Source organism: Leptodactylus fuscus, chromosome 4 (genome assembly GCF_031893055.1).
Source record: "Leptodactylus fuscus isolate aLepFus1 chromosome 4, aLepFus1.hap2, whole genome shotgun sequence".
Taxonomy (NCBI): domain Eukaryota; kingdom Metazoa; phylum Chordata; class Amphibia; order Anura; family Leptodactylidae; genus Leptodactylus; species Leptodactylus fuscus.
Genome location: NC_134268.1, coordinates 146,329,265 through 146,342,801, shown reverse-complemented (window position 1 = coordinate 146,342,801; position 13,537 = coordinate 146,329,265). Strand labels below are relative to the sequence as shown.

The 13,537-nt window shown below is 41.8% G+C and overlaps 1 protein-coding gene across 9 annotated transcripts in view; it reads right to left on the bottom strand.

Moving 5' to 3' along the window:
- AMPH (amphiphysin) overlaps positions 1-5,053 on the bottom strand; it is a 141,814-nt gene extending 136,761 nt beyond the window's left edge. For 4 of the 9 annotated variants that reach the window (XM_075271189.1, XM_075271190.1, XM_075271196.1 and 1 more), the window contains exon 1: positions 4,901-5,053. In XM_075271189.1, the coding sequence (XP_075127290.1) occupies positions 4,901-4,969 (69 nt within the window). In that variant the 5' untranslated portion in view covers positions 4,970-5,053. The remainder of the gene's footprint in view (positions 1-4,900) is intronic. The other 5 variants (XM_075271194.1, XM_075271193.1, XM_075271197.1 and 2 more) reach the window with 4 other exon arrangements.
- Positions 5,054-13,537: the final 8,484 nt, after the last annotated feature.

Here is a 13,537-nt window from a genome sequence, read left to right as displayed (position 1 = left end):
CCCAGGTCTAGATCCTAGACTTATTACTGGGCCATAAAAAAAAGGCTTGCCGCGTCTCTCTCTGGTCAAAACCCGCCTGCCGCGACCATCGCGGCTTTCCCCTCCTATGGCAGCTCAAATGAATGAGCTGACACAGGAAGGTGCTGCCGCTAGGCGGAAGCCAATGATCCAGCGCGCCGCGGCTTCCGCCTGAAGAAAGGACATGTCGCTTCTTTTTTCCGCTAGCAGCGGCCCGCCGCTAGCGGAAAAAAGAAGCCCGGCGGTCTGCATAGACCACCATTGTAAAGGGGCGGATTTTGAAGCGAAATCCGCTGTCAAAATCCGCCCCAATGTTCACGTGTGAACGAGCCCTTAGTGCTCAGACGAGCAGGGTTTTGTTTGAAGTTAGTTTTGTCTGAAGTTAAGGCTGTATTTTATTTTGCTTATTCTGTGCCTAATGTGAAGGTTTATTTATTTTGTTGTTTTTCCAAATAAACCTGTTTGTATGAGATATTGTGTCCCTGTCTCTGACTGGTTGGGTCCACACTATTACTGCTACCGAGCTACCTTCCCCACACACTGTATAAGAAAGCATGTAATATCTCTGAATGTCACAGTATAAATATCAAATGTAAACGTTACTGCTGTGATTTATCAAATGAATAATAAAGAAACTTTGCAAAACGTCTCAAATATCTCTTACCATTTTGTGTCTACAACTGTTACACAGAGCTATGTGTCTATGGCTACAGACTACAAAGAAATCCTGCGTAGTCTGATGTTACAGTCATACACTTTGCCATTTGCTCCTACAAGTTCATTGTTAGAAAGAACTCTAGTGAAAAGCTGGATGGCAGAATAGCTGCATGTCCAGACTATACACTCAGTGTTTTTGTATATAACTATAGAGAAATGAGTCAGTATGTCTGTATATAAGCTCTAGTCATAACCAAACCTGCTTCTTTTTACCTCTCTAAGGCCCCATGCAGATGAGTGTGCTTCTGATTTAAGGTCCGATCCTGCTCCGTGTCAAGGGAGCGGATCAGAAGCCTAAACAGACATGAATGCAACACGAAATGCACTCAAATGTCACCCTGAGTATCATTCAACTGAAAACATGGCCCCACATCCGATGTACACTCGGTCATGTACATTAGCCAGGATACAGAGCTGCTCTCCTTCCCGGTTGGACAGCCGAGACCTCCATAGATTAACTCCTCTGGGACAGCGCAGTTCCTGTTAATGTTTACATGCCTGGAGTTGTGTTGCTAACTCACCAAAGTATGGTGGCGGCTTTAGGTAATGCAGGGCTGCCCCACTGAAGTCTATAGGACAGCCCTGCAGTACCTAAAGTCACCACTACACTTCATGAGTTGTACTGTCCCCGAACAGCTGCAGATCTAATATCGATGACCTATCCTAAGAATACGCCTTTAACTTTAGATCATATAAAGAGCTGATTTATGTCAATTTAATAAATAGAAGTACTTTAGTTTACAATATTTCAGGGTAAAGCACCCCTGTCATGTTACTCAGTTCACTCTTCTCTCATACAGCATACAGGTAGCCATGAATAGGATGCACAATATTTGCTACAGAAATCTGATATAGTTCAAGTCTGAAGGTGAAGAAAGAAAGGCGCTGTTTAATGGGTGGTATTAAATGACCCTGCAGGCAGATGGTCAGGTTACTCACGCATGGAATAGAAGAATAAATGTCTTATTTCACAACAAATATCTATTGCCATTATTTATCCGCATGGAACATGTTCATTTTCTGCTAGCGTGGGTCCAGATCGGTGTAATGGCTTTCTAAATCATTATATTGCATTGATATAATGGCATTTGATTTCCAATAAGTTTATGGACAATTTGATGCTGGGTCCATAAATGCTGAAAATGTTGTTGTTATAGATGGTTATATTGTAGATTGATAACATAAGAGCTAATATTAAATATCATACACCTTAGATGACAGTCTTACAGTGTGAATACAGGTGGCCCCCACAGATGGCAGACAGACATACAGTCATGCTCACTGGTGAACTGGTGAAGATTATACTATATGGAAAGAAAAGTAAGTTTACTACGTCTTAAAGGGGTTATCTCACAGAGTTAATCCTGCCCATATGCCCTATTGGGGCATATGGGCATTAAAGAGGGGTGGTCTCCAGCTTGGACAACATACTGTTAGTGTGTCTCCTCATTTAAACCAAGTTAAGCAATCTTTCTATTCCTCCATCACTAAATTTCCCTATGGCTTCCCCTGGAGAAAAAACATTGGTTTACCAAGGGGTAGGACCTGGGCCAATCAGGTATTCTGAAAGGGATTTTGTCTCTGACAAGACAACCCCTATAATTCCCCGCTCTAATCTCATATACAACCTACCACGTTCTACATCCTAATTCATGAATAGAATACTAGAACGATGGTAAAGAATGGCACAAACTCAAGCAGTTGTGGAATATATGCCTTTCAGGAACTTTGTAAAACACACACCGTTTTGTAAGATTGCCACTGTGGTTACATATACTGTATACTCATCCAGAATTACTGAAAGCTTAACGTTCAAATGGAAATGTTGTAAAATATATGAAGATATGTATATTAATTTTACAGGAAGTAACAGAATCTAAAAAAAAAATATTTCCTTGTATCAAATTGCCTTTTAGCCACGTATCCATTTTATCTGTAAATTTCCACCCAAGCTGGTGAAGGCGGGAGATTCTCCCTGACATTGGACTCCATTGACTTGATGAAGATTACACCTACCTTCAAAGGGAACTGACTGCACCTGGAATAGTGACAGCACTGGCAGCAGTGGATCAGTGAAAAGGTTAACGGGGACACAATCCTCTTACTGCATTGAACATGTGCATGTGTGGGGGTGGAGACAAGTGACAGCAGATTGTTTATCTGCCTCAACAAATCACAATGACAGATGTAATCTTTCTCCAGCAGCACTCAGCCCATTGTGCTGCCATTTGGCCTAAATTTCTTCTTAGTCAACAATTCAAAGGCCCAAAACAAAAGCCCCGAAGCGATAGAGATGTTACAATGTATAGTACAGCACTGATGTACTCACATCATGCGACCCCGCAGAAAATGTCTCCGTATAGGTATATGTACTTGCTGTCAAAGAGAAGGTGTCACACTATATTTACATTTACATGCTGCCTGTACCTGGTGTCAAATACTAGTAATAAAGGAAGATGGAGTATTTCATAAAAACACACATTTCTTACTTACATGTAAGTCAATGACCGAGAGGAAACTTACTACACAGGTTACAAAGCGGCAACCATTTACATATATTTCTGATACACAATATAAGCATATGGTAAGAGGCATATTGTCCAATGTGATTATTATCCGTAGTAGTAATAGTAATAATCAGAATATTAAACAATTATGGATACAATTCAATGTATACAATACTATATGCTGTCAGTACACCCTATTAAAACACACGTGACCTTGAAAAGTGTGCTATAAACCATTAACTACTATAGAAGGACAGATGGATACATATATTTGTATGCTTATTTATCTATATACAGTATATATCTACGGTATAGCTACTATAGAAGGACAGATGGCTACATATATGTATATGCATATTTATCTACCGACATTATATATCTATAACTACTATAGAAGAACAGATGGCTACATATATTGGTGTGCATATTTATCTACCGACATTATATAGCTATAACTACTATAGAAGAACAGATGGCTACATATATGTATATGCATACTTATCTATCTACAGTATATATCTATAACTACTATAGAAGGACAGATAGCTACATATATGTATATGCATACTTATCTATCTACAGTATATATCTATAACTACTATAGAAGGACAGATAGCTACATATATTTGTGCACATATTTATCTATTGACTGTATATATCTATGGTATAACTACTATAGAAGGGCAGATAACTGCATCTATTTGTCCGTATATATATATACATATATATATGTGTGTGTGTGTATATATATATATATATATATATATATATATATATATATATATACACACAATATGCATATATATATCTTTAACTACTATAGAAGGACAAACGGTTACATATATTTGGATGCATATCTATGTACAGTATCTATAACTACTATTGAAGGACATATAGCTGCATATGTTAGCATACATATCTATGTACAGTATAACTACTATAGAAGGACATATAGCTGCATATATTTGCATACATATCTATGTACAGTATATATAACTACTATAGAAGGACATATAGCTGCATATATTTGCATACATATCTATATACAGTATATATAACTACTATAGAAGGGCATATAGCTGCATGTCTATTTTTCTATGTAGAGTATATATGTATCTATCTAGTCCACTCTCACATGCAATGTTACAGTATTTAGGATGTCTTAGGTAATAGAGACATGGCAGGCAGGATATTGCTGGGGATTCCTGGCTTTGCAGTCCTGTACATGCAGTTCTGCAGCACCTCGACCTTGTCTTGGATCTTTCTGTGCTATCTGCACCATGCACCCCCTCTCCCCATTGCTAGTAGTGCAGCCTTACAATATATTCCCACAGCCCCTGATGCTGCTGCTGCATTGTAAGTAACCCTTGAGTGCCCACACAGCTACACACACACAGACACTCCCTCCCCCAACATGTCACTACACTGACAGCAGAAGGGCTGTGGAAAGAAGCCTTGTCCACCACCTCTACAGCCCTGCTTAGCAAATAGATGTCAGCTGAAGATCTCATCTAGTACTGATGGCTCCAGCCATAATAATACCATCCTGGAGATGAGGGCCTGCATGGCACCTGTATGCCAGGGAGGTGCAGTCTATTATATTTGTGCAGGCCAGGATGGCAGTCAGTCATGTGACAGAAATATCCAGGGACACTTACCTTCTCTTGTGCCCTGCTGAGCCTTTTCTGCACGTTTTTAGCAAAGACGCCTGTTTTCATATCAGCCATGGCTGCTGGTCCAGGGAGCCAAGTGAGAGGAATCAGATGGAGCCTGGAGGCTGAGAGAGAATGAGAAGGGAGGGGAGGAAGAGGAGGAGGAGCCCTCAATGTGGAGGGGAAAGGAGTGATGGGATGAAAGAGAGAAAATGAAGATGTAGCTCAAGAAAACACAACCCTGGAGTGAAGTATAGAAGTAGAAGGGCTGACACAGGGTACACTGAGGGGACATTACAAGCAATTATAATACACCATCATGAAGTACCATATTGTATGTCTTTATGTACCGACAGATTTATCTACCTTACATTGATCTATTTTTATCATGTATTATTCTATTGCAGAAAGCGAGTAAGAATGAAGATTGCATAGCTAGGTATATCTGTTTTATGTAGCACGTATCTATCTATATAACAATCTACACATTAGCTAATGTTTATCTATTTATCTATCTATCTATCTATCATCTAATATCTACATACAGTATTTATCTAATATGTACATGCTATCTTTCCCTTCAATATCTACCTATCCATCTAGTTCTCTAATATCCACATATTATCTATATACATATTTTAGTCTTTCAGTCTAATATTTGTCTATTATCTATCAGATTTCTTCAAATGTATCTAATATTGACCTATTACTATACCTCGGTCTATCTAGCACTCTTCTACTACTGTCAGTATGTGATAAAAAATAAGGTTATATTATCTAACCCTTCTCTTCCTATCTAGTTCCCTATATCAGTTCTATTTTGTGTCTACTGTACTGTATCTAATATCTATCGATATCTATCGACCCTGGGCAAAATTAAAAACGGGCCCTAAATACTAATATGCCAAAAACGCCATCATATCCAGTGAATTCAGAAGGCAGCTGCAGAACTTCCAGTGGCAGCCCCTTTAATAATGCCTCCTTTCTGCCACTGAAACAGTAATTACCATTCCTCCTTATGCCCACCTACCATTCAAATGTACCACCTAATAGATTTTTGCACCCCCTTATCAGTTATTATAGCTCCCTTTAAGAAATAATAGTCCCTGCTTATAAATAGTCCCCATATCAGTAATACTTCTCTCTTATCTGTAATAGTCCCCCTTATAAATAATACTGCTCCCTTATAAATACCCCCTTACTATAATAGCTCTCTCATAAAAAATAGTTCCCCATATAAATAATAGTCTACATTATCAGTATTAGCCATCTTATAAATAATAGCCCTCTTAACAATAATGCTCCCACTTATAAAAAATAGTTCTCTCTAATAAATAATAGCCCCTTTAACAATACCAATACCCCTCTTACGCTAGGTTCACACCTGCGTTCTGGTTTCCGTTCTGTGCTTTCCGTCTTCTGCATGTCAGAATAAATAAAAGTGTTCCCTTATAATAACTGGCATATATATTGTGAGAAAGTGAAGGGCGTGGTGTGGGAGGACAGGTATGTTCCAGCCAGTATGAAAAAAGATAATGGAGCTCTTACCACCTGGAACGATATAAAGCCAATGTAGAGCTGATGTAGACTTCAACAGCAATGGGAGGCTGCACAGAGAAAATCCTGGACTGTGCTACTGGATGTAGGAGACTTAAGGTAGAAGAGTTACTCCAGCATGGCACTTTAAAAAAATAACTTTAAATTCAAAAGGTTAAAAATACATGAACATTGGTCCCGCACATGTACAAAAAAGGAGCTTACGTGTTTCGGGATTATATGATATGTCGCTTAGTCATAGCTTGTCTCACACAGTGGAAAAGCTAAACTTATATACCACTAAGAGCTCCACCTAGTTAATCATAAAAAATTAAAAACATCTGATTGAATTGTGCTACCACTTTACACTAAGAAAGTAGCTACTTAGAAGCAAACGTTTCATATATAGGATGACGAAGTGGCAGATGATCTCATTGTTACACAGGAGGCTAGCAGCACCCCCTGGCCAAACTACCACCACTGTGGGGCTTAGTGTCACCAGGAGGGACAAGTATAGGCGCATGTTGCGGGAGTACCTGGCCGACAAAAGCCCTGTCCTCTCTTATCCCTCTGCACTTAGTGGTTCTACAAGTTGGATTTGTGGCTGGAATTTGCGCTGTACGCCTTGGAGGTCCTTTCCTGCCCTGCTGCCAGCGTGCTATCGGAAAGGGTTTTCAGAAGAGCTGGTGGCATCATCACGGATAAGCACAGCCGACTGTCAGCTGAGAGTGCTGACCGGCTGACTTTCATCAAAATGAACAGCCACTGGATAGACCCATCATTTACATGTCCACCAGTGTTAAGCACCCCAATATGAAGTTTCATGTGTGTGCTCACCCTCTACAATCCTCCTCCTCATACTCCTCCACCTTGAGCATTGCACAATTTTGCTCCTACTAGGCTCAATCCACCCTGATTCCCGCCAACTCTGCTGGTTAGAAGCTCATTAGAAATCATGCCAAGTAACACAATGGCACACATGGCTGACTTGAAGTCGGTGACTTCATGTTGGGTTGCTTTTCAAGAGATAAAGGCATAGTTCACATCATGGAGAGCAACAAAAATACTGGATTTTTGCAATCCTCGACCCCTGGTATAAGTAAAAAATCTCGTCCTTTGTTCTGGTAGGGGAGAGGAAAAAATTGCAAAAATGATATGTAGATATGGAAGCAAGTTAAGCAGGAAAAAAGGTGGCTAGAGGCAGAGGCACAGGACAGCTGCTTCACAGAAGCCAGGCCTGAGGCAGCAAGGCCCAAGATGTTCCCGCTTCTAGCCACCCGAGTGAAACTCCTCCATCGAGGCCACGTTCCTCAATGGTGTTGAGATTTTTCAATGTATACACGGAGGACAAATTTAGTGCGGTTTGCATACTTTGCAAGTCTAAACTGAGTAGGGGCTCTGAAAAGAGCAACCTTACCACCTCTTGCGTGCTCTGTCATTTGGAAGGCAAGCCCTGGGCTCAGTGGCAGAGAGCAAACGCAGGACAATCATCGCCCGGCGTTGCCGACACTGCCTCTTCCACTGTTTACAGTGCTGGTGCTGCAGTCCAGACCACCAGCCTGGACACCTCCACATCTGTCTCCAACACTTTTGGAGCAACCTCGACCACACCTGCAACCTGTAAGTGCTTCAGCACTGGGGTGTGGAGACATCAGCAGGTCATGCTGAAGCTCATCAGCTTGGCCGACAGAAAAAAAACACTTCCACCGAGTTTAGGGATGCCATCGTCGATGAGACGGCAATGTGGTTTTCCCCGCTGCACCTGGACCCAGGCATGTTTGCGTATGTGATAATGGCCGGAACCTGGTAGCAGATCTGGAGCTTGCCTGACTCAAACACGGTCCACACATGGCCCACGTTTTTAACTTGTTGGTGCAAAGGTTCTTTGAAACCTACACCATTGTGCTTGATATACTGGTAAAAGTGCGGCCATTTTCGTAAGTGAAAAGTAGCCTCTGCTAGGCTGAAAACTTACTGAGCCACTCTTCTACTTGTAACTGCATGATAGAACCTGCATGTGTATGTTCTCTTGAGTTAGAGATAGATTGGGGCCTCTGCATTTTAAGTTTATGCCCCATTCAGCTTCAGCTCGTAAACAGAGATGTTATTTTGTGCCCATTACTGCCAATTCAGCCGTGCCACGCCCAGGATTAATTCTTTTGCCCCTCTTTTGTAGTTGTCACTTGCCCCAGCAGCGTATACAGTGTCAGGCCCACCATTCAGCTTCAGCCCATAAACAGAGATGCTATTTTATATTTAGCTGTGTACCACTTTTATTTGGGAGTGGAATACAACCAGGAAAGCTGGATTCAGCGTATATATACTGTACACAGATTTTCTGTATACCACTTAGGTTTTTGGGGGTACACACTGAGGAAAGCTGTATTGAGCATATATAGCCTGACTTAATTGCTGTGTATCCCAGGTAGGTTTTGGGGGTACACACCATTAAAAACTGGATTGAGCATACATGGACTGACTGAATTCCTGTGTATCCCACTTAGCTTTTGGGGGGTAGACCCTTAAAAATTGGATTGAGCTCATATAGCCTGACTGAATTGCTGTGTATCCCACTTAGCTTTTGGGGGGTAGACCCTTAAAAATTGGATTGAGCTGATATAGCCTGGCTGAATTGCTGTGTATCCCAGGTAGGTTTTTTGGTTACACACCGTGAAAAAAATGGATTGAGCGTATATACCCTGCCTGAATTGCTGTGTATCCCAGGTAGGTTTTGGGGTTACACACCATGAAAAACTGGATTGAGTGTACATAGCCTAACTGAATTTCTGTGTATCCCACTTAGGTTTTGGGGGTACACACCGTGGATATCTGGATTGAGCGTACATAGCCGGACCTAATTGCTCTGTATCCCTGTTAGGTGTTTTAGGGGGACACCCCGTGGAAAGCTGGGTTGAGCGTATATAGCTGGACTGAATTGCTCTGTATCCCTGTTTGTTTTTTGGGGGACACCCTGTGGAAAGCTGGGTTGAGCGTATATAGCTGGACTGAATTGCTCTGTATCCCTGTTAGGTGTTTGGGGGGACTCCCCGTGGAAAGCTGGGTTGAGCGTATATAGCCGGACCTAATTGCTCTGTATCCCTGTTAGTTTTTGGGGGGACACCCCGTGGAAAGCTCGACTCCTCTCCCTGCATTTAGCTTTGAAAAAAGCTATTGTTTTTCTTCAGTTTTTCCCTGCCTAGCTGAAGCTAATCCCTCTCTAGCCCTCAGCAGCACAACTGTCCCTACGTCTCCAAGCCGCAAAATGAAACGAAGATGGTGGCCGCTATTCTTATAAATCCGAGGTCACATGTTTTCAGCAGCCAATGGGTTTTTTCAATTTGCCTACATTGTCGTAGTTCCTGTTCCACCTCCCCTGCGCAGTTATTGGTGCAAAAAACATGCCAGGTTAGGTGGGTGGGGATACAAATTTTTACTGCGTTTGCCGTGTGGTATTCGATTGGAATCGAATACCTCGAACGGCCTGATATTCGATTGAATAGCAATTTGATCGAACTGCGTTTGCTCATCTCTATATAACCAAATCCCCATTATATATATCTATATATATATCTATATCTATATATATTTATTTATTTATTTTTTATTTTTAAATGTAGATTGTGAGCCCCACATACAGCTCACAATGTACATTTTTCCCTATCAGTATATGTCTTTGGAAAATGGGGTGGTGGTCCATGCAAACACGGGGAGAACATACAAACTCCCTGCAGATGTTTTTTTGTCCTTGGTGGGATTTGAACACTAGGACTCCAGCACTGCAGGGCTGCAGTGCTAACCACTGAGCCACCATGTGGCCCCCCAAATCCCCCTTATATATAACAGTCTCTCCTTTATAATAACCCCTTATAATAGCCCCCTTTATATACAACAGTCTCTCCTTTATAATAGCCCCATATATACAACATTCTCCTCCTTATAATAGCCCCCTTTATATATATTATAGTCTCCCCCTTATAATAGTCCCCAATATATAGTGGTTCCTCTTATAATAGCCCCCTTTTTATATAACAGTCTCCCCTTATATATAATAGTTCCTCTCTTATAATAATCCCCCCTTATATATAACTGTTCTCCTCTTATAATAGCTCCCCTTATATGTAATAGTCCACCCCTAAAATAACACCCTTAGGGTGCATTCAGACTACGTAACGCCGGGCGTGTATGAGAGCCGTACACGCCGGCATTACGGCAGACTGCCGAACACTTCCCATTCACTTCAATGGGAGCGCTCGTAACAGCGGCGTTTACGAGCGCTCCCATTGAAGTGAATGGGAAGTGTTCGGCAGTCTGCCGTAATGCCGGCGTGTACGGCTCTCATACACGCCCGGCGTTACGTAGTCTGAATGCACCCTTAGGGTGCATTCACACTGAGTAAACGCTAGCTTATTCTGAACGTAAAACACGTTCAGAATAAGCGGCGTCTAAAGCAGCTCCATTCATTTCTATGGGAGCGGGGATACGAGCGCTCCCCATAGAAATGAATGGGCTGCTTCTTTCACTCCGTGCAGTCCCATTGAAGTGAATGGGGAGTGCCGGCGTATACGGCAAGCTCTGCTCATGCCGGAGCGTACACGCCGGCACTTCCCATTCACTTCAATGGGACTGCACGGAGTGAAAGAAGCAGCCCATTCATTTCTATGGGGAGCGCTCGTATCCCCGCTCCCATAGAAATGAATGGAGCTGCTTTAGACGCCGCTTATTCTGAACGTGTTTTACGTTCAGAATAAGCTAGCGTTTACTCAGTGTGAATGCACCCTTATACAGGGTGTATGGAAAGTAAGTACACAAAATGCAAGGGTGTACTTCATATGAAGCATTTTTTATTAATGAACATGTGACCGGAAATGCACCGTTGTGGTGCTGCAGGTAGACCAAGATTTTGGTTTCCTATCCCTCGCTGCGCCATGTGAAAAGAGAAACGAAGAAGAGAAAGCGCTTTAATGGGAAATTAGTTTAATCACTGTTACTTATTTACAAGAATTGCATAAGCTGCTGGCCCGCCTGCCTCGATGCAAGCAGTGCAATGCCGAGAGATGGATTGACGCAGCCATTCACAGACTCCTAGCATAGTCCCTCACCGCGATGAAAGCAGCCTGCATGTGGTTCACGAGCTCTCCGCGGGTTGGCACAGGTGTTACATACACAGCGGAATTGACAATGCTTCATATGCTGGCTAAGAGCCACCCTTTCATTTTGTGCACTTACTTTCCAGACACCCTGTATATAACAGTCTCCCCATTATAATAGCTCCCCTTATAAGTAATAGTCCTGCCTTATATATTAGTTCTTCCCTTATAAATAATAGTTCTTCCCTTATATAGAATGAGTTCAACCTTATAATGGCCCCCCTCATTTTCTCCCCTTAAAGGTGGGCTGTTATGAAAGGGAACTATTATTTAGAATAGGGAGGATTCATAATATATAAAAGGATTTTTATAAGGGGAACTATTACATACAATAGCCCCTTATATATAATAGTTCATTTCTTATAATAACTTTTTAATAACTAATAGTTTCCCCTTATAAATAATAGTCCAACCTTACAATAGCCACCCTTATATTTAATAGGTCCCCCACTATAAATAATAGCCCCCCTATAAATAATAGTTTTCTCCCTTACCAGATCTCTTTTCCCTCTCTAGAAGACAATAAATTCTTTACTCACCACACCACAATCCCACAATGAATGAAGCAGTCGAATTCTCTCCCTGAAGGTCTGGCACAGGTGGCACAATGTAGTGATGTCATTATAGCCATCTATCCCACGACGTCCTGTGCGTTACCATTAGTCTATGGCAGAGCAGGGACTTTTTAGCTCCCTGCTTAGTCATAGGGTTAAGCTGTATCACTGTGCACAACACAGCATGCTGATATAGTTGTGTGGAGACCCCCAGATTGCTTTGGATCATGGGGGCCCATTTGGGGATGGAGACCTAATTAAATTGCCCAGTTTGCCCCCCTTCCTAACACCAGCCCTGTATATATATCTCTAGGCATTGTAGGCATGTATATACTCATGGATACATGAAGACTGCATACTTAAAGGGAGTTTGTCACCAGGGTGAAGCACATATTAAACCAGCAACACAGTTTGATAGGTCAGGCTCACTTTAATGTAACACTTTTTCCCCATGAAAAACTATACCACAGTTGCTGAGATATTCACTTATTTCATAATATGCAAATAAGCAATCTAGAATAACAAGGGCAGCTTTGTTGCTCCAAATTGCTGTGCCCCACATTGCTTTACTATGCCTCTGTAAATGCAAGAACACAGGGCCAGGAGAGATTTCCGTATAGTTCCCTATCCTTATCACTCAAAGAAGGGAGGGGGGGAAGGAAAGGATATTGAAGTAGAGTGAGGCATAGCAGTTTGGAGCAACAGAGCCGTCCTCAGTGCTCCAGATTGCTCATTTACATATTGTGAAACAAATTAATATCTCTGCTATGGAGGCATGAATTTTCATTGGGAAAAAGGCATTACATTCAATTAAGCCTGACCTATGTAACATTGCTGTTGCTGTAATATACTTCACCCTGGTGACAGACTGCCTTTAAGATTTAGTCATCATACACAACTGCGTTTGTAGCTGTCCAAGGTGCTGAAGTTACTGTTTTCAAGAAGCTGAATAGTGACACTTGAGACACTTAACCTAAAGTCTGCAAGTGATATAAGTAAAGCTTATGTTGATAGCTGATAAAAACATTGACATGTACAATATATAAATACATGTTAAAGGGCAGCATGGTGGCCTTGCAGCGCTGGAGCATGGGTTCAAATCCTGACAAGGACAAAACATCTGCAAGGAGTTTGTTCTCCCGTGTTTGCGTGGATTTCCTCCCATACTCCAAAGACATAGTGATAGGGAAAAATGCACATTTTGAGCCACATACAATAAATAAATAAATACATGTTAGAGATGAGCGAACAGCGTTCGATCGAGTACATGTTCGATCGGATATCAGGCTGTTCGAGATGTTCGATTCTAGTCGAACACCACGTGGCAAACTCACTAAAAATTCCCCTCCCACCTTCCCTGGCGCTTTTTTTTTTGCACCAATAACTGTGCAGGGGAGGTGGGACAG